Here is a 24,022-nt window from a genome sequence, read left to right on the forward strand (position 1 = left end):
GTATTTTTCTACAAGTTTTTTTGTGTCTTCTTTACGGCAAATTGTTTTTCACTCTTCCTTTGACATTTGTTTTCGTTGTTTTTGTTTTGCTTAAAAACATAAACATTTTGACACTGACTACAATTTTTTTCGTGAGAATCAATAACAAACTGTAACGCAGAGACGCGAAAGAGAACAAGTGAGTGAGATTTACGACAGGAGACCAACAACGCCAGAGAGAAAGTCATTGCCAGTCAAGTTACATTTGTTGTTGTTATTATTGTTTTCCATTTGAAATGGCTATATTCAACAAGAGCAATGTAAATTGATTTACCAATAAGAAGAGCAACAGAGATAGCTGCCTAGACAATTCGAGAGATAGGCTACAAATTGTTTGTTGTGTTTATGTAGTGTTTTCTTGGGGATTTTTTTGTATTTTTTTTTTTTTTTTTGCAAAAATGAGCAGAATTGAAAAAGTTTTCCACAAAAAATTACCTTATGAACCAACATTCCAATTGGATTTTGGATTGTAATTTTATTTACGAAAATAATTTTAATCTGTGAATCAAATCAGATATTTGTCTTTTATTCATACTCTCTGTATCTCCATTGTCATCTCTCTTTCTCTTTTTTTGTACTAATACACAGCACTTTGACATATTGAAACATGGATGGTAAATTTTCAATGGATGACAAAAAAGTACTTTTTAGAATAAATGGTACTTTTTGGTGTACTAAATGTGTTGTCGTTTCTGTAACTGGCTGTGGGTGAGCACCATGTTCTCGTTTATGGAAATAAATTAAAAAAATTGACTTGTTTGGAAATTTTTATTTGAATTGAAAATTAATTTAAAATAATTATACACCTTTTTCAGATGTAGTTCGAATTATTTTCATAGTAATTTGAGAATTCTATTTGTAATTCGTAACATCTCATTTTTTGTATTTGTAATTCGAATTATTCCATTTGTAATTCGAATTATTTCATTTGTAATTCGAAATATTCCATTTGTAGTTCGAATTATTCCATTTGAAATTGGAATTATTCCATATGTAATTTGAATTATACCGTTTGAATTTCGACTTATTTCATTTGTAATTCGAATTCCATTTGAAACTCGAATTATTCCATTGCAATTATTGTTCCATTTGTATCTCGAATTATTTCATATGTAATTCGAATTAATCCATTTGTAATTCGAGTTATTCCATTTGTAATTCGAATTATTCCATTTGATACTCGTATTATTTCATTTGTAATTCGAAATATCCCATTTGTAATTTGAATTATTCTGTTAATACAACGAATTATTCCATTCGAAATTTGACTTATTCCATTTGTAATTCGAATTTGTCTATGTGTACTTCCAGTTATTCCATTAGAAATTCGAATTATTCCATTTGTAATTCGAGTTATTCCATATGTAATGCGAATTATTTAATTTGTAATTCGAATCATTTTATTTGTAGATCGGAAAAACCAGGTATAAAATCAATACAAAAAATATTTTGATTTTTTTGTTTCGAGTTTCAAATAAAATAACTCGAATTACTAATGGAATAATTCGAACTACAAGTGGGATAATTCGAATTACAAATAGAATAATTCAAATTACAAACGGAATATTTCGAATTACAAATAAAATGTTACGAATTACAACTAAAATGTTTCAAATTACATCTGAAAATGTTGTTGTAGCAGCATATAATGCTGGGTTGGCAGCCGCTGGCCGAAACACTTTTAGTTTCGGGTCAATCCGGTACGTAAGAACCCACTGCCGTGGGATTGGAAAAAGGTGTGGTAGGGTGGGTATATTAAGCATTTCTCTGTATCTCATCGAAATAATAATTTGCCCATTAAGCATATATATTCTTGATCAATGTAAAATTCTGAGTAGATCCAATCATGTTGCTCAGCTTAGGGCAGAGACGCGCTGTCTTTGCAAAGAAGTATAGTGAGGGCGCCCACTGAGTTGTTTTTGCATTTGCTTCTCTCTCTCTCGTACAGTGTACGTGTAAATAAACAAACGATGAATATCATGTGGTTGTTGTTTTTTTCACCAATGCATACACATATGCTGTAGTATTGATGGAAATATTATGGGCGACGCTGGCTTAGGGATAGGTAATGGAAAGCAATAATCGATTTTTCGACTTTTCGATTTTGGTCTAAAACTAAAAGTGCGATTTTTCGATCGGGCGATTATTTCACTTGTCCTAAAACTTGACTTTCGACTTTTTCATAACAGCAGCAAATCGATTATTCGTCGATTTTCGAGTTTTCTTTTGTTAAAACTGTAAAACCGCCATCGGTAGCGGCTAAACCCCTAAAAATCAACTCGCTTCCACCTCTGGTCTACACTAGTTGAGTCAGAACCATTTATATTTGTACACAAGGGTATGTTTTTCATAGGCAGTTAAAGTTCGAATAGGTGCAGTATCGGTCCACGTTTAAGTAAAGACCCGTATTTAATTAACCTTCCGATTTTAGGTACTTTGAAGATATTATCTAAATTTTTAGACCGAACTACATGTAATTTGATATTCCCAGTGGTCACAAAAATTGCCAACATAGGTCCATTTATTGGTATATCTCCCATAGAAAGCTAATAAGAGAATAATAGCTGTATTTTTTGTCCGAACTACCTCTAATTTGGCACAAACAATTTCAACATAAGTCCATTTTGTGATATAGCCTCCATTTAACGGTATCACCTAATATTAAGGGTTTTTTGAAGATATGAGCTAATTTTTTGACTGAACTACCTGTAGTTTGACATTTGAGGTTCCCAGTGGTCACAAAACTTCTCCAATGAACACTTTTCAACCTAGGAGCATGTTTTGGTTATATGAGAAGTAATGCCCTAATATAACGGCAACTCCCAATTTAGGTATGTTGAGGGTTGTTGCTACAGTTTTTTACTGGACTACATGTAATTTTATATTTGAAGTTCCCAGTGGTCAAAAAACTTTCCCACCAAAAATTGTCAACATAGTTGCATATTTTGAAATAGCCCCCATATAACAGCACTTCAGACTCTACGTTTAATTTTAACAAAATTTTTTGACCGAACTACCTTTAATTTCACATTTGAGTTTCCCAATGGTCACAAAACTTCTCCAACAAAGATTCCCTTGATTTTGTTCAAAAATGTTTTACTGTATAACCATTATGTTGTTTCTCTGATCGGTTAGTAATTCTTACCAGATTTCTGAGGGGAAGTCTTTTCTTACCGAGGAGTGGTAATTGATTTCTCCGGGAATATTTTACTTTTAGGAGCACTTCTGAATCGTTTTCAAATGTTTATCCTGTTCCTTGTTCCCGAAAAGTTGGTTTTGATTGTTCAGAAATGCTTTACTTTTACACCCCAACTATGATTAAGGCCGCCCCCGTAATGGTTTGACTCTCTTTGCCGCATGTAGTCCTTGTTAAAATCTTGGAAAAATTTAAAGATCGAAGATTATTTTTTTCTTGACCCGCCTTTTGAAAACGGCTGTTAAAAAGACACAACAAATTGTTGCAATAATTAACGTAAAAGTAAATTATTTTCGAATATTTTTGTGGCTTTTATTAGCATTTTGTATGGTATTATCTATTGTCTTTCGTTCGATGATTGTAAAGTTTCACTTTACCTATATATTTGCACGAACTTGGTCTAAAATGGAAACAAAAAACGATTAAAGGCATCATACATTATTTTATTCATTTTGGTCTTTCCAAAAATTGAGATTTTCCCCACCATTTGTAAGAGACTCAACAGAACCAGAGAAGAAATTTTTGAGTGTTCGGCTTTAAAATAAAAAATACTCTAGCAATTTTAAGTGAAAGGGCTTAGAAACTGTTAAAAGTAAACATTATATAATAAAAAGAAGGAAGTCACTCGGTAAAGCGTCTGTCGTGGCTTGGACAACGACATAAAAAAAGTTTATACAAATCATAATGGATGGAGTTAAAAGAACATCGTTTTACAAAGTAAGCCAACTAGAGCAATGGTTGGAAATACTTAATGATAAATTGAATAGTGCTCTGCAGTTAGTGATTATGATTGGAGAAGAAGATATGTCAACGATGAAAAGGCAAAGGAAAATATGAAACACTTATGGAAAAGGTTGGTGTAATCAAAGTTCGCTCTCTTAGATTTGACTATCGGTATTTCAACATACAGTTGCGAAAACAATAATAGCACCACTATATATCATAATAAGGAAATAGAATAGATATCATAATAAGAATAGATATATATCAAAAATAAGGAAATAGATCTCGTTTCTATTTTCAAATATTTCAATATAAAGCTGAGCACGCCATCTACAAAATAATGTAAATGTTTTGTTGGAAAAGTTATCGATTCATAATTATATCGAATTTACAAATAAAAATCGATAAAAATTTGCGAAAAAAATAATAGCACCACCAATATAATTTTTTTAAAAACCGTTAGTTTCGGCTAATGTTCAAGGTGACAATTTGGATGACAATATTCAAATATTTTAAATAAAATAGGTCGCGGAAAACACTGTATTGCAGATAAGCGCGAAATAATAAAAAGCTTATACTTGAAGGAAAGTCCTACAGAGAAGTTGGTCGATTGGTTGGGTGTTCTAACAAAATGATACATAGTGCAATCAATTACCACAGAAAAACGTGGAAGAAAGCTCGTTTTGTCGCAGCTTCTCGTGAAAAAATTGATCCGCAAGAGCAAAAAGGATCCTTTCAAAGCCGCAACTGAATTAAAAAGAGGACCTGAAAATTACTTGCACTGAAAAAACAGTTCGTACATGTCTCAGGCAACACAATTTAAAAGCCTGCTCTCCAAGGAAGGTCCAACTTTTAAATGCAAGACACATTACCAGTCGTATGAAGTTAGCAAAGAGCCACCTTAATTGGGAAGCGCAGAGATGGAGGAATATTTTGTGGACGAATGAGAGCAAGGTAGTTATGTATGGAGGAAAAGGTTATCGGTCATACGTAAGACGTCCAAAAAAATCCGAATACAACCCCAAATATGCAACAAAAACAATTAAACATGGAGGAACAAGTATAATGGTTTGGGGTTGTTTCTATTACTATGGAGTTGGTCCGATCCATTGGATAAAAACTACAATGGATCAACATGTTTACGTGGATATATTAAAGAGTGTGATGCTACCATATGCTAGGGAAGAAATGCCGTTGATATGGGTCTTCCAAGAGGACAATGACCCTAAGCATATCAGCAAGAAGGCTAAGGAATAGTTCGTTGGGAATTCTGTAAAGGTTTTGGAGGGGACTGCGCAGTCACCCAAGATTTGGTGAAATCAATGCCAAGGCGATGTGCTGCGGTTATAGCAAATAAAGGCAACGCGACAAAATATAAAATTTATATAATTTATTTCTCTTTAATTTACAATTACTTTTAAGAATTAAAGTCACGAATCAGGTTTTGTTTTTTCGTTTTTAAACCAATACTTGAATTGTGGGGCTATTATTTTTTTTCGTCCATTTTCATAGGTTCAAATTAAAGTCAATTTTTTGTATTTTAACGGTAAACAAAATTGTAATTTTTGTTCAATTTTTAAACTTACTACTTTAAACTACTTATAGCTGTGTTCCTTTACTTACCTGAGGTTACCATTTTTCCCATTTGTTACCATTTTTAACCTGCAAAGCGTTCCTTAACCCCGAAAAGTGGCAAAACTGGAAGCAATTTTTAAAAGAGTGAGAGTGGAGAGGGAGCGAAAATGGCTTTCTTTTCTACCACAGGCTACCAACAAAATTTCTGCAGGTAAAAAATGGCAGAACTGATTTTTCGACTTTTGTTTGACGATTTTTTCATAATGCAAAAGAAAATGGACGATAAACAGAAGAAAAAGTCGAAAGCTGACAAAACTAAATTAAAAACTGTGAAATAAAAGATGAAAATTTATTTTTTTATGTTTCTTTTTGACATTGCTGCCAGATATACCATTTTTCCGTTTCTTTACTTTTCTGGTAAAAATGTTCATGAGAGAGCAATTTTGACGCTTTTCTCTTTTACCACCCTTACCATTAAAAAAGTAAAGGAACAAAGCTTATATGAACGTATTTAATAAATTTGAATTCTAACTGTTTTTCATAAAATAATTGATAAATAAAAACTTTCAACAGTGGTGTTAATATTTTTTTCGCAGCTGTATATTCTAAAAGATGTATATTTCCTGAACTAGTAAAAGAAAAAGACAAGCATCTGACGAAGATTTTCCGGGAAGAGGACACTTTAATGGGTGAATGTGAATCTGTTGCAAATATGTAAATAAGTTTTGTAAATAAATATAACGATATAGTCAGATAGGAGGTCGAAGAATAGATAACAACATTGTTAGGGGATGTATGTGGAGCTCCAACAATTGTCACATACGAAGTCAATGGTAAAGCCGGGCTCGTGTCACGATCGTGACACTAAATAACAACAACTAAGCAGTTTGGCGACCACTACACAAATTAGTTGTTGTTGTTTAGGTGTCACGCGCCTAATGGATAAAATATTGAAGGAGATGTATGGATATGGAGCTCAAACAGTGGCTACCAGAGTAATTAGATATCCATTATTCGGTAGAATTGTCTTTCAAAATGAACTGTTTTGAGATTATCTACAACAAAACATTGGAGGAGGTGACATCTCCCAGTACATTGTCTGCCTTCGGCAAGCTCTCACTGTCGCACGGTGGTCGAAAGCACTAATCTAGCGGCGCGAAATTAATAACTTGCAAACGTATTGAGATACGTCACTGAAATTTGGCAAAAACTCAGCTTGTACCTGTTGGTAATAATGGGCCAAATATGAACAATATCGGCTGATGTTTTCGTATAGCCCCCATATAACGGTACCTTAAGATTTTCGGTATTTTGAGGATTTAAGCCACAATTTCGAAGCAAATTAGCTGTAATTTGGTACTTAGGGTTCCTAGTGGTCAAAAAATAATTTCACCAAAAATTATGGACATAGGTGCACGTTTTGATATAGCCCCCATGTAACCGTACCTCCCAATTTAAGGTATCTTGAATATCATGACCACATTTTTAAACCAACTTGGCTGTAATTTTGCATTCCGTGTTCTCACTGCGTATAAAATCTTCTTACAAAACATTTTCAACACGGATTTATGTTTCGATGTAGCCCCTTTTAAGGTACCCCCGATTCGTTGAATTTTTACTTGTTATCCCATATTTTATAACATATTTAGCTATAATATGGTATTATAGTGTCTCCGGGGGTAGAAATCCTCCTTGCAAACATTTCTCAAGATAGGTCCATATTTTGATTTAGCTCCCATACAAATGCACAGCTAAATTTGTATGAATTTCATGCAAAATCTCTTTTTTTTTTAAAGTGCCGTCATCAAAAGATTTGCAAATATTTGCAGCCCAAATGTGGTTATTCCGTATCCAGAGAGTCCAATTTCTTTCCCCAAAAAATAATCGAACCTAAGTTCGGCTAAGTTTACAAGATGCACTCTATGGAACAAGTGCGTACAACCCATAAAAACACAAAAAATTTAATTTTTGGAAAATTTATTGCTATATAACTAAGTACCTCCAGACCCCAAACTAATTTTTATAATTTAAATCTCACCCTCTGCTATTAATTGAATATAAATCTTGTCCAGTTTCATTACGAAAGCATTTAACATTTAAACAGATATGAAGTTAATTTTTTTGCAACAATTTTTTAAAATCTGATGCAACAAAAACTCTTGTATTTGATAGTGAATAACTGAGTGAATATTTACAACAACAAAAATTAAAAAACAAAATCTTTGTCTGCGAAGTGTCTGTAATCGATACAATGGAAAATATTTCGCAATTTTATAGTTCGATTTTTTGACTTTTGCGCCGCTAGATCAGTGGTTTCGACCAGTGTGTGTCGGGGGAATATGAGGTTCACCGGCTTAAAGATGGTTCTATGTTGCAGAAGCTAAATTCAGAAGACTCTGGGCAAGAACAAAAGCATAATCGGAGAAAGAAATTGCTCGATGAAGCCGAAAACAGAAAAAGAGCTGGAAAGGCAATGTTGTGAACACGAAGGCTTTTTCGTACAGTCAGAAAAGGACGTAGTATATCAACGGCATTATCAGGGTGAATATATAGTCAGACAGAGGAAAAACATTTAGTTTATAGAGATGTTTTGTCCTACAAAGGAGAAAACAAAAGAAGAAGCCAATGTTGAAGAAATTATGGATTACAAAGACCATGGCCATAACCGATTTCCAATGGTAAACTACACCCTGATAAATATATCTTCCCTCATTTTAGAAAATCTGTGGAACCCACTCGCTGAGGAAGAAAACGAAGATAACTGTGAAAAGGTATACGAGGCACATATTAGAAATAGTATCTCCACTGAAAATTGAAAGATAGATCGTCTGCAAGATAAATGAGGGGACTCAGCCAAAAAGGTTCAATGAATAAATATTGGTGGAGTTTTGAAATAAGAGTTTTGTGCATCCTATAAAAAAGTAGGCTAAGAATTATATTGCTTGCAAATATATCAAACACGTCTCAATAAAGAAATCTCACCAAATGCATATTATTATAAAGGAATAAAAGAGGTAAGTTATAAACAATTATTATATTAATAATATTAAACGTTTAAATATTTTTTGGTTCTTCAAACACTAAATCCAAATGATGCCGAATCCATTATGAGCTGCTGAAGAATACGAAGTTAGTGCCGGAACTTTGTTTATAAAAACCAATTTCGAACGGATAGCTAAAAAAAGTCTTATTATTATTATTACGACGCAAATGTTAATATTGGGACTGCTTTGCTAAATATTGCTGAGACAACTGAACGAAGAAATCCTGATTTTAGTATAATCATAAGTATAGAGTATTCACTACTGAAGACATTTCTGGAATTGAACACTGAAAATATTATTAAATATAAGTTCTTACCATTACCATTGAAATCCCACGGCAGCGGGTTCTTTAGTACCGGATTGATTCGAAACCACAGAGTTTCGGAAGTTGGCTTCTAACCCAGCGTCGAACTTATGCTTCTACGTAGGGATTCTATGCTGCTTCAAAAACAACAACAACCATTGTGTAAACTTGAAATAAAATTTTCACCGTATAAATTGGTATTTGAGGAAAAAGCACAAAAGCTTACGATGAGTAGCTTAGAAAAATTGATAGTTATTTATTGCTCTGCAAACTATAATGGGTAAAAACATTTTATTTCTTTTAGTCTTTCTTAAAAAGTGTTATCCATAGCAGTGCAGTCCGAATAGAAATAATTTTCCCAGTGATGTGAATAAAAAAAAACCGACTGAATTTACCAAAAAGCACAAAACCTTAATTTTTAGGTATGAAAAGCAAGTGGTCCGACATGTGAAAAAACATGAGCTTCCACCCAAAAACTTAATACCAACAGTGAACCATGGGTGTGGCTCCGTTGTGGTGTTGGAAATTTAGTTTTTATTGAAACAACTATGGATTGTTTCAAATACATGAACTTGCTGAAAGCCAATTCAAGGGAATCTGTTAACAAACTATGTGATTCTTGTAGCTGATACTTCAAACAAGACAATAACCCAAAACATTGTAAAAGAGTGGCTTTTTTACAACATTCCAAAACAGCTGGAAGGCCAGTCACCACGTTTGAAGTCATTTGTTAATTCTCGCTTGGAATATGGATTAATAGTTTGGGACCCAGCATATTCCATATACTCCAATTCTATTGAATCTGTACAAAAGCAATTTTTAATCTTCTGTCTTAGAAATCGAGGTTGGAACCCACAGGCATTGCCATCTTACGAATTTCGCTTAAATTTGATTAAATTACCAACTTTAAAAAGTAGACGCACGATGCTAAATGTTACATTTTTACTAAATGTCATTCAGGGGACGATAAAATCAGAATTTATTTTGGAACGAATTTATTTAAATTTCGGGCCATTGTCATTATCAATTTCTGCAAATAAACTATTTCACATCCAACTATGCTAATAACGATCCTTTGCGACGTATCTTTGTCGAATTTAATAAGTTTTATCATCTCATTGATCTGTCTGAAAATTGGCATTCGATCAAAAATAAAACAATCTTATTCCTAAATACTTAAATTGTTAATATTCTGTTAATAAATTCTGTATATAGTTATTTTGAATTTAATGTAGTCTGTAAGGATTTTTGTAATCTATAGGCTTAAGTAATAAAAAAAATCAAACAAGGCCTCAAAAATGCTCTCACCAAGGTATGGACCAATATATATTTCTAGTGAAAATATAAAAATACTTGTATGTTCGATGACAAACAGATTGAATGCAGTTATAGAGAGCAATGGAGGCCCTACAAAGTATTAATAATGTTATTTTATTTAAACTTTTAATATTATGAAGTGTGTATACTTTTCTGTGTTCTTAAATTAAAAAAAATGAAATATTTTAGAAAAAATTGTGCAATTCATTCTTCTCTAGCAACTACACAATGAAGATTTTGCCACATGAATACTTGCGATTTTGGCTGAATCGCGTTTTTGTGGGGGGTGTGTTTCATACATAACTGTGCCGTAGTATGTTTTACGAATACCCGACGGGGAAGCCCCTCATCCGAGTACCAATAACCCATAGCTGAAAAACCAACTTTTCTGATTATTTGTCCTTTATTCTTACAAGCGGAATTTACTGCTTACACATTTCCACTGCTTTCGTTCCCAAAAACAATATTTCTCTACTTAAAATGTCTTCATTTACCACAAAAAGACCTTTTGAATTTATTTATTTGGAATTCACACACAAAACCTACCACTAAAAAAGTACGCATGTACTAAAAATTCTCATCACTGACATTTGATGAGAAGAAAAAATTTCCGATAGACTTCAAAGCCGTCATCAACTGAAGTAGTAGTAGTAGTTGTCGTCGTCTTCTCATGAAGTTGCTCGTCTTACGCGTGTTCAACTAAATCAAAAGAAGAAAATATTTTCATATGAAAATTTTTGGGAAATTCCCTATAAAAATTGCTTTAAAATGCTCTAAAATAATGAAAATTTATTTCAAAAAATTAATTGAAAAATTGTGGAATAAATAAATTAATGTGAATGAATGAATGAAATTTTATTAGTGGAAATTCTTATTAGAAAAAGAAGGGCATTAAAAATAGAGAGAAATCGTTTTTCAAAAATAATAATGAAAACATAGGCGAGCAATATGTAAATTGATTTTTTTCTTTTAATGAGAAAAATCAACGTGTTGTGCGTTTGTGTGTACGTGCGTGCGTGCGTTTTTTTGCATCAATCAAAAAATCGTAATATTTACTTATTATTCTTTATTCCAATTTTTACTACGAAATACCAAAAAACCAATTTGTTTTTTCTTCTTGTGTCGGTTATATTCAATCACACTTAACTCGTTTTAATTCTCTTGCTCAATTTGTTTTGTTGTTGCCGTTGGCTGGTGTGTACGCGATTTGTTGTTGTCTGCTGATGTTGTTGTACTTCTTAACTTTTAATTTACTGCCCCCCTTTATTTTTCTTTTTTCTCTGATCAATCTGTCGTATGAAAAAAAACATTCACACACATATTCTTCTACTATGAAAAATACACAAACATTACCACTCTCGCTTGCTCTCACACTCTACTCTCTCTCTCTCACTGTAAAAAGGGGGAGAAATATCGTAGTATTTTTGTCTTTTGTTGGGGAGTTCTCCACCTCTCGTTTTTTGTTGTGTGACACGACCAGTGGTGATGGGTGGTGTGTTATTGCTGTAATTCTTCTTTATTTATTTGATATTTGTTTTGTTTCATTTGTCTTTTGCATTGCCTGACTGCCTCGCATAGACGACGCGGCTATGATTATGCGAAATACCACCGGTCCCCTCTAATATCTGCTACAACTCACAATTGACACTGACAGCAGTCATAGTCATGGAGAAGAGAAAACAGGCCGCTTCTTCATCTGCTCTTTTTCTTTATGGCTAACAAGCAAAAAATATACTATGTGTATCACCTACTACACAGCAACAACAACGACAGCAGCAATAAAAATCCACTCCCATTTATTCCCACATTTATATGACACCCAACTGGCTACCCCAAATAATTTCACCTCTATTCCTCTCTGTGTATGGGTCTGTCTCTCTGGCCCCAAAACATGATAGCAGCAACAATAACAGTCGTCGCAAAAGCCAACGACAACAATAATCAAACAAACACTTTATAAGAAGAAGAACAACAACAGTAACATAACGCCTTCGTTGTTATCATTCTTCGTGTATATGCAGCAAAATTAAACAGCCATCTTTGGCGTCGCCGTCAACTTCATTGATGTGTCCGTAGCCATACAAAAAAACAAATCGTTTGATTTGTTTTATTCTTATTGTCGTAGTCATTTACCAATAGCGCCATGGTCGTCGTGTCCGTCGACGTCACCATTTCTGCCGCCGTCTTCGTTGCCGTATTGTGGCGTTGTTTTTCTGGCTGTCAGACAACAGTCAACGGTGGTGTGTGTCTCTAAAAAAATAATAAAAAGTAAAAAAATAAATAAAACGGAAAAATATACCCACACACATATCTATATACAAATAAAAGCGATTCTGCGCTAGTTGCTTATACACATCCAAAATATATTTGGCGCTCAGCAACAATTCTTGTATGTGCATACGAAAAAACAACAAATCAATTACGAGTCGTCAAACGAAACAACAAAAAAATTAAGTCAACAGGCCATCAGCAGCTGAATTGAATATCGCCCCCTTATCAACAATTTAAAGTAATTAAGATATTAATTAAAACAAAAACAAATCTCAGTTTTCTATTACTCTTTCCTTTCCCTTCTCCAATTTCCTATCATGATTATTGTATTTAGCAATTCATTCTTGTTTATGTCAAATGTTAAACCCCTAATTGGACTTTGATAATATCATTCAAATTGGTGGGATATCCCCAACAATATTTGGGCCTCTCCCTCTCTTTCTCTCTCGTATTATGACCGACCGTTGTATTATCTCTCCACTCTCATCTAATTTAGTCTTCGTTAGACATTGTTATGATATTCAGTTGTTCAACATGAGAACCAGTGTAGACAATTGTGTCAGTTTTTTAAACTCTCAGTACGGTTGCCCTCACTTGTTTTGGCTCTCATTACTCCCATTATTTGTTTGGTAATGATAACTGAAGTCTTAAATGTAATGCAGTGGGTGTAATAGTGGATTATTTTTAGTTTTATGGCTATGCGTAGTAAATAGAACAATTGACGTAAAACCTATCACATGTCAAATTTATTACTTTCTATTGACATGTTTGATCATACATTAGATACTTTTAGAATTGATGATGCGGCCATCGTTTTTGAAGAGACTTGGAGTCCATAAAGGGGGCTAATGAACAGCTCAAGTAGCCGAAACAAATGGCAAATGCGAACTGATAATGTTGTCTTTTTCAGTCCACGAATAAAGTCTATAAACTTGAAATACTTCTTAGGGTAATAATTACACTTTATTGTTGTTCTCGCTGTAGTTTGCATATTATACAAGCTACGCACATTAAGCGTAATTGGAAGAACAAAAACAACATTCATGCATAATTTCATAGTAATTTAATACTGTGTGTAAGTGGTTGTTAGTTGTAATGTTTTTGTTTGTTATTGTTGCTATTCGGTTCATTTTAGTGCAGTCAACAATAACAACAACAATAATGAAATTTATCATCCATCCGTCAGTTGCAATAGCAATAAAACCAGCAGGTGTTGCTTTACTTAGTTAACATGTTTATGACAGAGAGAGCATTCCGCAGTAGATATTCTCCCGTTAACATTGTGAGAAGATTTAATAACTTAACATAGTGCTCACAGAGAGTGATTGCAATAATAAGACCAACGGATGGAACAAATGTCGTTTATCGGTTTGTTTTGTTTTACCAGAGAAGTGCATATTTTCCGAAGCATGGGACTTGACGCTTATGCAAATGTTTTGCTTTCGTCTCCATTATTACTATTACTCCAACCTAGGCAATATGGGTATCGTTTTAATGCTTCGAAGAGTACTTCCCATTGCCATTAATTTTAGGAAATAATTTAATGAGGTGGAAATCAAATAAATACAAGTGGTATAGTGCTAAAAGATTGGCTATATAATAATCCTAATCGAAGCATCAGATCAACAAATGGCCCTACAAAAATCTATGCGACTACTCAATCATAAATTAAACGACTTCAACGAAAGAGTTGGAAGAAGCCCGGAAAAATTATGAAAATTTTGTAGGAAAATACGGGGAGAAAGTAAGAAACGGTACCCGTTTAATGCAACTCTGTATTACCAATCAACTAATAATTCTAAACCAGTAATCGGCACACAACAACAACAATTTCATCAAACACTGTTGTCAGTGCTTGGTTTTTCTATTAGTGAGAGGAGAGAGAATCTCTCTTTGCTTGCTCGCGAGTAAAGAGGTGCCGAATTCTGTTCTAAAAACACTGTTTCCACATAAACAGGTACATAGATATACGAAGGAATAAACCTCATGACATAAAAACTCCGTTATAGACCATATAATTGTTAGAACAAAACCAAATACCTAGATGTAGCAACGCTAGAGTCAAACGAGGTCCAAAAATAGGCTGCGGCCAATTCCTCGTCTTTTTACACAGATTAATAGTAAAAACCCCACGAAAGTCAACTAGACAGAGGTGGAACGACACCATTAAATACTAAGTCCATATTTACATTGGCAATTTTCCTTGCGGCAATTGTCAGTTTGTTGGTGGGAGGGGCAAAGGGTTACCATATGCCTCACCTCTCTCACCTTCAAACTGACAGTTGCCGCAAGGAAAATTGCCGAATGTAAATATGGACTGTCAGAGAAAAGAAAACAATTTGGAAAACATACTTTAACAATAGAACGCCTTCAAACTAAAACCATTACAAGGAACAACGAATAAAATCAAGGAAATTTTTCGCCAATCAAAATCCGAATCGTGGGAGGAATTTGGAAAATATATGTAAGAAAACTATAATCAGAACCATAAACTGTTTTATAGAATCGACACAGAGTCAGCGGTTAAGGGAACTGATGAGGAAGTTTGGCTGCTTCCGAAACTATAGTATTCTCTGCCTCCGTTCGAAGTAATCAATTTCATTACCCACTGTTAAACATTTTGTTTCTTCAAATATTGAAGCAACAAAATATGGACTTTAGCTGAAATAAATACACAACATGTTTTATAGAATATTAGGAAGCCTCAGAAGACCAAAAGAGTGCTTCATTAAATTCATCCGAAGTAAAGAGAGAGGATCAAAAGATAATCACAAAATGAAGAGAGTATTTCAACGCCCTACTAAATGGTGATAGCACGCCCGTTACGGAAGAAATACCAATATCCCAAGAGGATGAAGGCGCAACAAAAATGATAACAAATTTAAGCTCTACAGAAATTGAAATTGGGGAAAGCAGCAGGCCACGATGGTGCAGCCCCAGAACTGCTGTAATACATGTGTGAGACAGTCGAAGAAATGCTCCTCGAAGTGTTAAATGCAGCATGGACAGGTATCCATCATCAACCACATATTCAAAAAGGCGATAACTAATATCCATTCTATCAGTCGTAGAAGGAATCTACTCTAGAATCCCAATGAACAGACTTAGGGGCGAAATTGAAAAAGAACTGTGTGGTTTCAGATCCAATCTAGGGATAGGCAAGTCGACTTTCAATTAATCGACTAGTCGATTTTTTGGTTTGAAAAGTCTAAAAATCGAAGTCGACCTTTGGTTATAGAGAAATCGAAAAGTCGACCTTTCATGGTCGACTTTCGATTTTCTTACCCAAAATTTTTTACATGACAAATATTGTAATAACGCCCTCTGCTGACAGCGATATGTATCAAAAAAGCTATAAAATCGACCAAAAATCGATTTTAGTCGACTTTGATCATAATCGAAAGATCGAAAAATCGACGTTTTTGTTAAAGGTGAAAATCGAATGATCGAAAAGTCGACTTTTACGTTAAAGGTAAAAATCTAAAGATCGAATAGTCGATTTTTGACTTCGATTACGTATCCCTAATCCAATCGGAGTACCAACGGCCTAATGTTCACAATGAGACAAATATCGGAAAACCAACGAATACAATAAGGAAACACCCGGTTGTTTTATCGACCAAGAAAAGGTCTTGGACTTCGAAAATTGAAAGACATATGGGATGTGCTGAAAAAAAGAAACATCAACCATAATATGATCAACGGATTAAGAAGCTTCTACAAAATATGCCGAAACGGGAAAATTCCAATTCGAAAACATTTCGGACCAAACAAGGAAACATATTGCGTCCATATTTATTTGTAATTTTAATGGTCGTCTTTATAAAAACGTGTAAGGAGTCATTTTGAACATTGAATATGGGAAATTGGAGAATGAAATCAATGTTAGCCTATAATAGCCCACAATCAAGAAAACATACAACAAAGTATAAACATTTTGGTAAACGAAATCTCAAGACGGGGTCTACGCATTAATATCAAAAAAGTTATCAGCCGAAAAAAATTTGAACACCAACTTTACATCGGAAGTGAACCTCTAAAACAAGTTGAAAATTTTTGCTACCTTGGTTTGATACTGAGCGAAGCCATGAAAGCAGACAGGAGGATTCTTAACTCTAGAATATTAGCAACTACAAGTTTCAACTGCAGCCTGAATAGAAATTTTATCATCAAGAGGGAATTAACAAAGGGTACAAAACTAGCAGTTTTCAAATTAACGTAAGTTCCGACACTCACATATAGATGCGAATCATGGGCACTCACAACTAAAAACCAGGACAGAATTCAAACATCAAAAATGAAGTACCTGCGCCATGTTGCGGAAAAAACGAGATAGGGTTAGAAATGACACAATTGTAGCTAATCTAGAAATTGAGTTCCTTAATGACAAAGTAGAGAAGAACAGTTTGGCCATGTTGCAAGAATGTCAGATATTAGACTAACAAAACGCGCCTTAGAAGAAATACCTACTGGGACAAAAAGAAGGAGAACACAGTTAAAAATATATTAACAAAACTTAGTTATTAGAAAGAAACGTGACTAAATTAATTGAACAAAAAATAAACCTATTTGAACAACAAAAGTTAGTTGAATAACTAAAGAAACTAAAAACATGTAAGGGCTTTTAAAGAATATTTTTTGACCCACTATCAAAGCAATAAATGTGTATTTTTAAAAAAAATATTTTTTCACCCACCATCAAAGCAATAAACGTGGATTTTTAAAGAATATTTTCCCCCACCATCCAAGCAATAACCGGCTTTTTGACCCACCATCAAAGCAATAAACGTGAATTTTTTAAAGAACATTTTTTCCCCACCGTCAAAGCAATAAACGTGGATTTTTTAAAGAATATTTTTTCACCCACCATCGAAGCAATAAACGTGGATTTTTTTGAAGAATATTTTGTCACCCACCGAGGCAATAAACGTGGATTTTAAAAGAATATTTTTATACCCACCATCAAGGCCGGAAACGTGGATTTTTTAAAGAATTTTTTTGACCCACCATCAAGGCCGGAAACGTGGATTTTTTAAAGAATATTTTTTCACCCACCATCAAAGCAATAAACGTGGATTTTTTAAAGAATATTTTTTCACCCACCATCAAAGCAATAAACGTGGATTTTTTAAAGAATATTTTTTCACCCACCATCATAGCAATAAACGTGGATTTTTAAAGAATATTTTTTCACCCACCATCAAAGCAATACACGTGGATTTTTTAAAGAATATTTTTTCACCCACCATCAAAGCAATAAACGTGGATTTTTTAAAGAATATTTTTTCACCCACCATCAAAGCAATAAACGTGGATTTTTTAAAGAATATTTTTTCACCCACCATCAAAGCAATAAACGTGGATTTTTTAAAGAATATTTTTTCACCCACCATCAAAGCAATAAACGTGGATTTTTTAAAGAATATTTTTTCACCCACCATCAAAGCAATAAACATGGATTTATTAAAGAATATTTTTCACCCACCATCAAAGCAATAAACGTGGATTTTTAAAGAATATTTTTATGACCCACTATCAAAGGAATAAACGTGGATTTTTAAAGAATATTTTTGGACACACCATCAAAGCAATAAACGTGGATTTTTTAAAGAATATTTTTTCAACCACCATCAAAGCAATAAACGTGGATTTTTTAAAGAATATTTTTTCACCCACCATCAAAGCAATAAACGTGGATTTTTTAAAGAATATTTTTTCACCCACCATCAAAGCAATAAACGTGGATTTTTTAAAGAATATTTTTTCACCCACCATCAAAGCAATAAACGTGGATTTTTTAAAGAATATTTTTTCACCCACCATCAAAGCAATAAACGTGGATTTTTTAAAGAATATTTTTTCACCCACCATCAAAGCAATAAACGAGCTAAAAATTGTACCCTTAATCCCATGGTTTATAAAATAAAAGCTTACCTTTTCATTGATTCAATACGCAAAACCTTTTAAATTTAAAATTGCTAGAACAAAAAAACACGCGTTCATAAACACAAACACGAGTCATGTCATGGCAACAAAAGTCATGGAATTTTTCAATTGGATGTTTGATATTCGATATTCTTCTTGGCTTTTCTTACTTATACTGCGTTGTTGTTGTTGTTTTTATTTACAAGTGTCTACTACGAAAATATATTTGCTAAGCCGACATCAAATGTCGGTAAAATTCGTTTATGTGTGATGTTTTTGTTTTTTTTTTTCTAAACTAGAAAAACAACTTAAAACCCTCCCCCCCTTTACTTTGCTTCGTTACAGCTTTTTAGTCTGTTATGGCCCGGTTGTTTGGGTCATTGTGTAAATATCAATGAGAAGTAGATGTGAGTTGACACTTTCTTTCTCTACCAGCTTGTTGCTATGTGCGTGCGTGCGTGTTTTTTGGTCGTGCTGCTGCTATGGCCGTGTGGTCATGGTAAAAGGAGATTTGTACAACACTTCAATATTTGATGACAAATTCTCCTCCTGATTCAAAGTCATTGCCCTGTTTTGACGTCACACACTTACACTTATTTATAAATATCGTCCATAACCTTTCACTCAAGGAGATGTGCGATACACAAACTTGTTTTTGTTAAAGGTATTGGGCCGAAAAATCAAAGGGGGTTGGGGGTTGTAATTACCAAAGAGGACAGGTAGGCTGCAAATTTTATTAAGCACGAAAACGGATGTAGCAAATTAACCTTTATAGGGATAGTTGTCAATTAGGGACATTTCAAGAGAAGGTGCGATATAAATTGGTCAATGGCGTTTCTGTAACATATTCCTTAAAAATCCGTGATTAAAGATCTGTGTATCCCCTATATAAATATCTATCCTTTCCATCTTTCCTCACTCTTTATCCACATCTCAGCTTTACTTAATGTATTCATATATTTTTTGTAAAACTTTTAGTAAATTTGTTTCCTATCTTCTTTTCTTTGCAGGGCGACGAGAAAATTCAATTAAAACAAAATTACCATAAAACTGTTGAACAAAAAACAACACTAACAAAAAATTAAAGAACTTTTGTTTCCTTTTTTTTGGTAACACAAAAATAAACTTCTTGTACATACTGGAGATGAGGAGGAGATAAACAAACACACAGCAAGCATTACAATCAGCCAACAACCTACTAACCAAAAAAACAACAAGCAAAATAAACAACAACAATATAAAACAGTAAATAGTTGCCTAACAAAAGAAGAAAAGCAATAACAAACAACAACAACATAAATATTATTATAAAACAAAATAGTAAAGCTACACCCCAAAACAAAACAAAAAATTTCCCAACTCTACGGAAAACCTCCCAAAGTTAACTTTATTGTAATAATAAAAAAACAACAACAACAAAATAATTGTAAAAAACAAAATATATTTTATTAAAACCGGCTAATCGCGAGCGTTCTAAAATTTTTGCAAATAAATGTCACAAAAATAGTAGAAATATTTCTTATAATAATATATATTATAAATATATGTAAAAAATTTAAAACAATATATATTTAACCAAGTGCTTACTTAAAAAAATATCAAATAAAATATAATACACATTTATATACATTACATATAGTAAAAGCCTACTCCTCTTTTCATTAGCATTCATATTTAGTTTGTGTACATTAAAAAGAAATGCTTTAAAAATCTATGCTAATTTGTAAAAAATAAATATTCCACAAATAAATCAAACTAAGCTTAAAATAAAAATTGGTAGTAACTATAAAAAAACGAGAGAAAAACACATGTCAATCAAGCTTGCTTAAAATCAAATAAAATTCAAAATTTTTGCTAAGAACTTTATATAAACAAATACATATAAAAATACCAAACAACTCAAAATATATTTTGTAATTTTAAATTAAAAAGAAAAAAGGCTTTAAATGTGGTTAATTTCCCTTAAACAAATAAATACATAAAAATATTTGCTTTACATTACTAAATCAATGCGTTACGTTACGTCGCGCAATAACAAGGAATTTGTCTTGACTAATTGTAAACAAACAACACAGACACACACACAGACAAATAATCTCAACTCTCAATTTCAAAACAAACAACTATTGAACTAAATTTCCCCCAGAAAAACAAAACAAATCATAATTAGAAAGAGAATCAATCAAGACTGGGCGCCATACACAATTGATCTCTTATTGCTCTATAACGGAATGTAACAAACCTTAATAAGAGTATAATCCTCAAAAGAGATTGAACACTCCCACAAAAACAAACATTGTGCAATGTTGAAAAATGAGCCTTTGAGAGTCTAAATCGAATTATCCTCAAATATAATTCTAACAAGAAAATCCTTTCGTTTGTAAACGAATAACAACAAGAACAAACAAATAACCAGCCTAGACCAAACTAAACCAAATCAAACAAAACAACCAACCAACTGACTTTAAACGAAATTCTAATAAACTACCAAACAACATTTAAAACACCAACTAAACAATCAACAAACTACGGCAACACCAATCACAACAATAAGAATGTCTTATTGTCTCAATTATTTGTAAAGTAGCAGAAGAAGAAGAAGTAGCAGAAACAGCAGTTTTCTTAAGCTTGAGCAAAACCCAAGCTCACAAATGCAGCAACAATGGATTTGAAAAAAATACTAAAACCACGGTAAGTTTTCATGGCTTGATTAGGTTTTGATAACAACGTTCCTAACATGTCGTCTATCCATAGAAGACCCTTGCAAGAAGGTTCTTTCTATAGAAGACTCTCCTAGGAGACTTCTATCCAAAGATGACCCTAGTGAGAGGTCTTCTATTCATAGATGACCCTAGTAAGAGGACTTCTATTCATAGATGACCCTCGTAAGAGGTCTTCCATCCATATAAGATCTTCGTAAGAGCTCTTCTATCCATATAAGACCCTCGTAAGACGTCTTCTATACATAGATGATCCTCGTAAGAGATCTTCTATTCATAGACTAACCTCGTAAAAGGTCTTCTAACCATATAATGTCTTCGTAAATGGTCTTCTATCTATAGAAGACTCTCGTAGGATCTATTTTATCTGCAGATTCTATCTATAGAAGACTCTCGTAGGATCTATTCTACCTGCAGATGACCCTTGCAAAAGGCCTTCTTTCTATAGATGGCTCTCTATCCGTAGAAGATCATCGTAAGATGTGTACTATCTATAAAAGAAACCCTCGTAAAAGATATTTCACCTTGTAAGAGTTCTTATATCTATAAAAGGCTCTCCTTGGGTCTTCCATCTATAGAAAACCCTACAAATGAGGTTTACTACCCATAGAATACCTTCGTAAGGGGTCTTCTATCTATAGAAGACACTCTAAAGAGATATTCTATCTATAGAAGACCCTCTAAAGAGATATTCTATCCATAGAAGATCCTCTAAAGAGGTCTTCCATCCATAGAAGGCTCTCCTAGTAGTATTCTATCCACAAACGACCCTCATATCAGGTCTTCTACCCTTGTAATAGGTTATATATCTATGGAAGACTCTCCTGGGAGTCTTCTTTCCATGGAAAACCGTCGTAAAAGGTCTTCTTTTTATTGAAGACCCTCGTAAGAGGCCCACTATCCATAAAAGACCCTCGTAAGAAGTCTAGAATACCCACGTAAGCGGTATTCTATGTACAGAGGGCCTTTGTATAAGGTTTTATATCCAAAGAAGACTCTGCTGGGAGTCTTCTATACATGGTAGACCCTCGTAAGAGGCCTTTTTTACAAGAAGACCATCGTAAGATGTCTTCTATCTATTACAGACATTCGTATGAATTCTTCGATCCAAGGAGAAAGATGTCTTCTTCTCGAAAGATGTCTTCTATTCATCGAAGAACCTCGTAAAATGTCTTCTTTTATCGAAGTACCTCGAAAGATTGCTTCTGTCAAAGAAGACCCTCGTAAGGGGATCTTCTATTCATTGGAGATCTTTGTAAGAGGTCTTCTATCCATAGAATATCCTCCTAAAATGTCTTCTATTCATAGAAGACCTTCGTAGGAGGTCTTCTATTCAGAGAAGATCCTCGAATATGTCTTCTTTTCAGAGTAGACCCTCGTAAGAGATCTTCTATCCATCGAAGAACCTCGTAAGAGGTCTTCTTTCCATAGAACAACCTCGTAAAATGTCTTCTGCCTATTAAAGACCCTCGTAAAAGGTCTTCTATCCAAGGATAATCTCGTGGGAGGTCAATAGAATAACCTGGTCAGATGTCGTCTATCCATCAATGATCCTCGTAATATATCTTCTATCCAAGAAGGCCCTCGTAAAGTGGGGTACACACGATCAGTCGTGATTGTCAGTTTTGCTCAAATAATCGGTTGCTTGCCACTGCGGGCGTTCATATTTGTCAGTCATCAGGCAACCACAAAATATTTTATGGTTGCTGGACAGTTTGACATTTATCGATATTTCCGAAAAATCGAGGCTGGGAGGCTTCCATCTATAGAAAACCCTACAAATGAGGTCTACTATATAGAAGACCCTTTAAAGAGATATTGTATCTATAAAAGATCCTCTAAAGAGGTCTTCCATCTATAGAAGGCTCTCCTAGTAGTATTCCATCCACACAAGACCTTCATATGAGGTCTTCTATCTGTAGAAGACCCTTGTAAGAGTTATTCTGTCTACCGAATGCCCTTGTTATAGGTTATATATCTATGGAAGACTCTCCATGGAAAACCACCATAAGAGGTCTTCTTTCTATTGAAGATCCTCGTAAGAGGCCCATTAAATACCCTCGTGAGAAGTCTAGAATACCCACGTAAGAGGTATTCTATGTACAGAGGACCTTTGTATAAGGTTTTATATCCAAAGAAGACTCTCCTGGGAGTCTTCTAGTCATGGTAGACCTTCGTAAGAGGCCTTCTTTACAAGAAGACCATCGTAAGATGTCTTCTATCTATTACAGACACTCGTATGAATTCTTCGATCCAAGAAGAAAGATGTCTTCTTCTCGAAAGATGTCTTCTATTCATCGAAGAACCTTGTAAAATGTCTTCCTTTTATCGAAGAACCTCAAAAGATTGCTTCTATCAAAGAAGACTCTCGTAAGGGGAACTTCTATCGATCGGAGATCCTTGTAAGAGGAGTTCTATCCACAGAATAACCTCCTAAAATGTCATCTATTCATAGAAGACCTTCGTAGGAGGTCTTCTATTCAGAGAAGATCCTAGAAGATGTCTTCTATTCAAAGTAGACCCTCGTAAGAGATCTTCTATCCATCGAAGAACCTCGTAAGAGGTCTTCTTTCCATAGAAAAACCTCATAAAATGTCTTCTGCCTATTAAAGACCCTCGTAAAAGGTCTTCTATCCAAGGACATTCTCGTTGGAGGTCTATAGAATAACCTGGTCAGATGTCGTCTATCCATCAATGATCCTCGTAGTACATCTTCTATCCAAGAAGGCCTTCGTAAAGAGGGGTACACACGATCAGTCTTGACTGTCAGTTTTGCTCAAATAATCGGTAGCTTGCCAATGCGGGCGTTCATTTTTGTCAGTTATCAGGCAACCACAAAATATTTTGTGGTTGCTGGACAGTTTGACATGTATCGATATTTCCGAAAAATCTACAGTAAAATCTGATC

At 33.9% G+C, this 24,022-nt stretch overlaps 2 protein-coding genes across 9 annotated transcripts in view; both read left to right on the top strand.

Moving 5' to 3' along the window:
- The window catches only part of Ndf (Nucleosome-destabilizing factor), a 485,637-nt gene that overhangs the window by 96,410 nt on the left and 365,205 nt on the right, over positions 1–24,022 (top strand). The gene's annotated exons all lie outside the window — the stretch shown is intronic.
- lilli (AF4/FMR2 family member lilliputian) overlaps positions 1–24,022 on the top strand; it is a 499,970-nt gene that overhangs the window by 1,176 nt on the left and 474,772 nt on the right. For 4 of the 8 annotated variants that reach the window (XM_073967689.1, XM_073967692.1, XM_073967688.1 and 1 more), the window contains exons 1-2: positions 10,837–12,707; positions 19,405–21,085. The exons of 1 other annotated variant lie outside the window; for it this stretch is intronic. Coding sequence is in view for 6 of the 7 variants with exons in the window: in XM_073967692.1 (XP_073823793.1) it covers positions 21,057–21,085 (29 nt within the window). In the remaining variant the exon portion in view is untranslated. Of the gene's footprint in view, positions 1–10,836; positions 12,708–19,404; positions 21,086–24,022 lie in introns of those variants that run through there. 3 more of the 8 variants (XM_073967686.1, XM_073967687.1, XM_073967685.1) reach the window with 3 other exon arrangements.

The sequence above is a fragment of the Musca autumnalis genome, unplaced genomic scaffold (assembly GCF_047663935.1).
Source record: "Musca autumnalis isolate F117 unplaced genomic scaffold, ASM4766393v1 scaffold_2, whole genome shotgun sequence".
Taxonomy (NCBI): Eukaryota; Metazoa; Arthropoda; class Insecta; order Diptera; family Muscidae; genus Musca; species Musca autumnalis.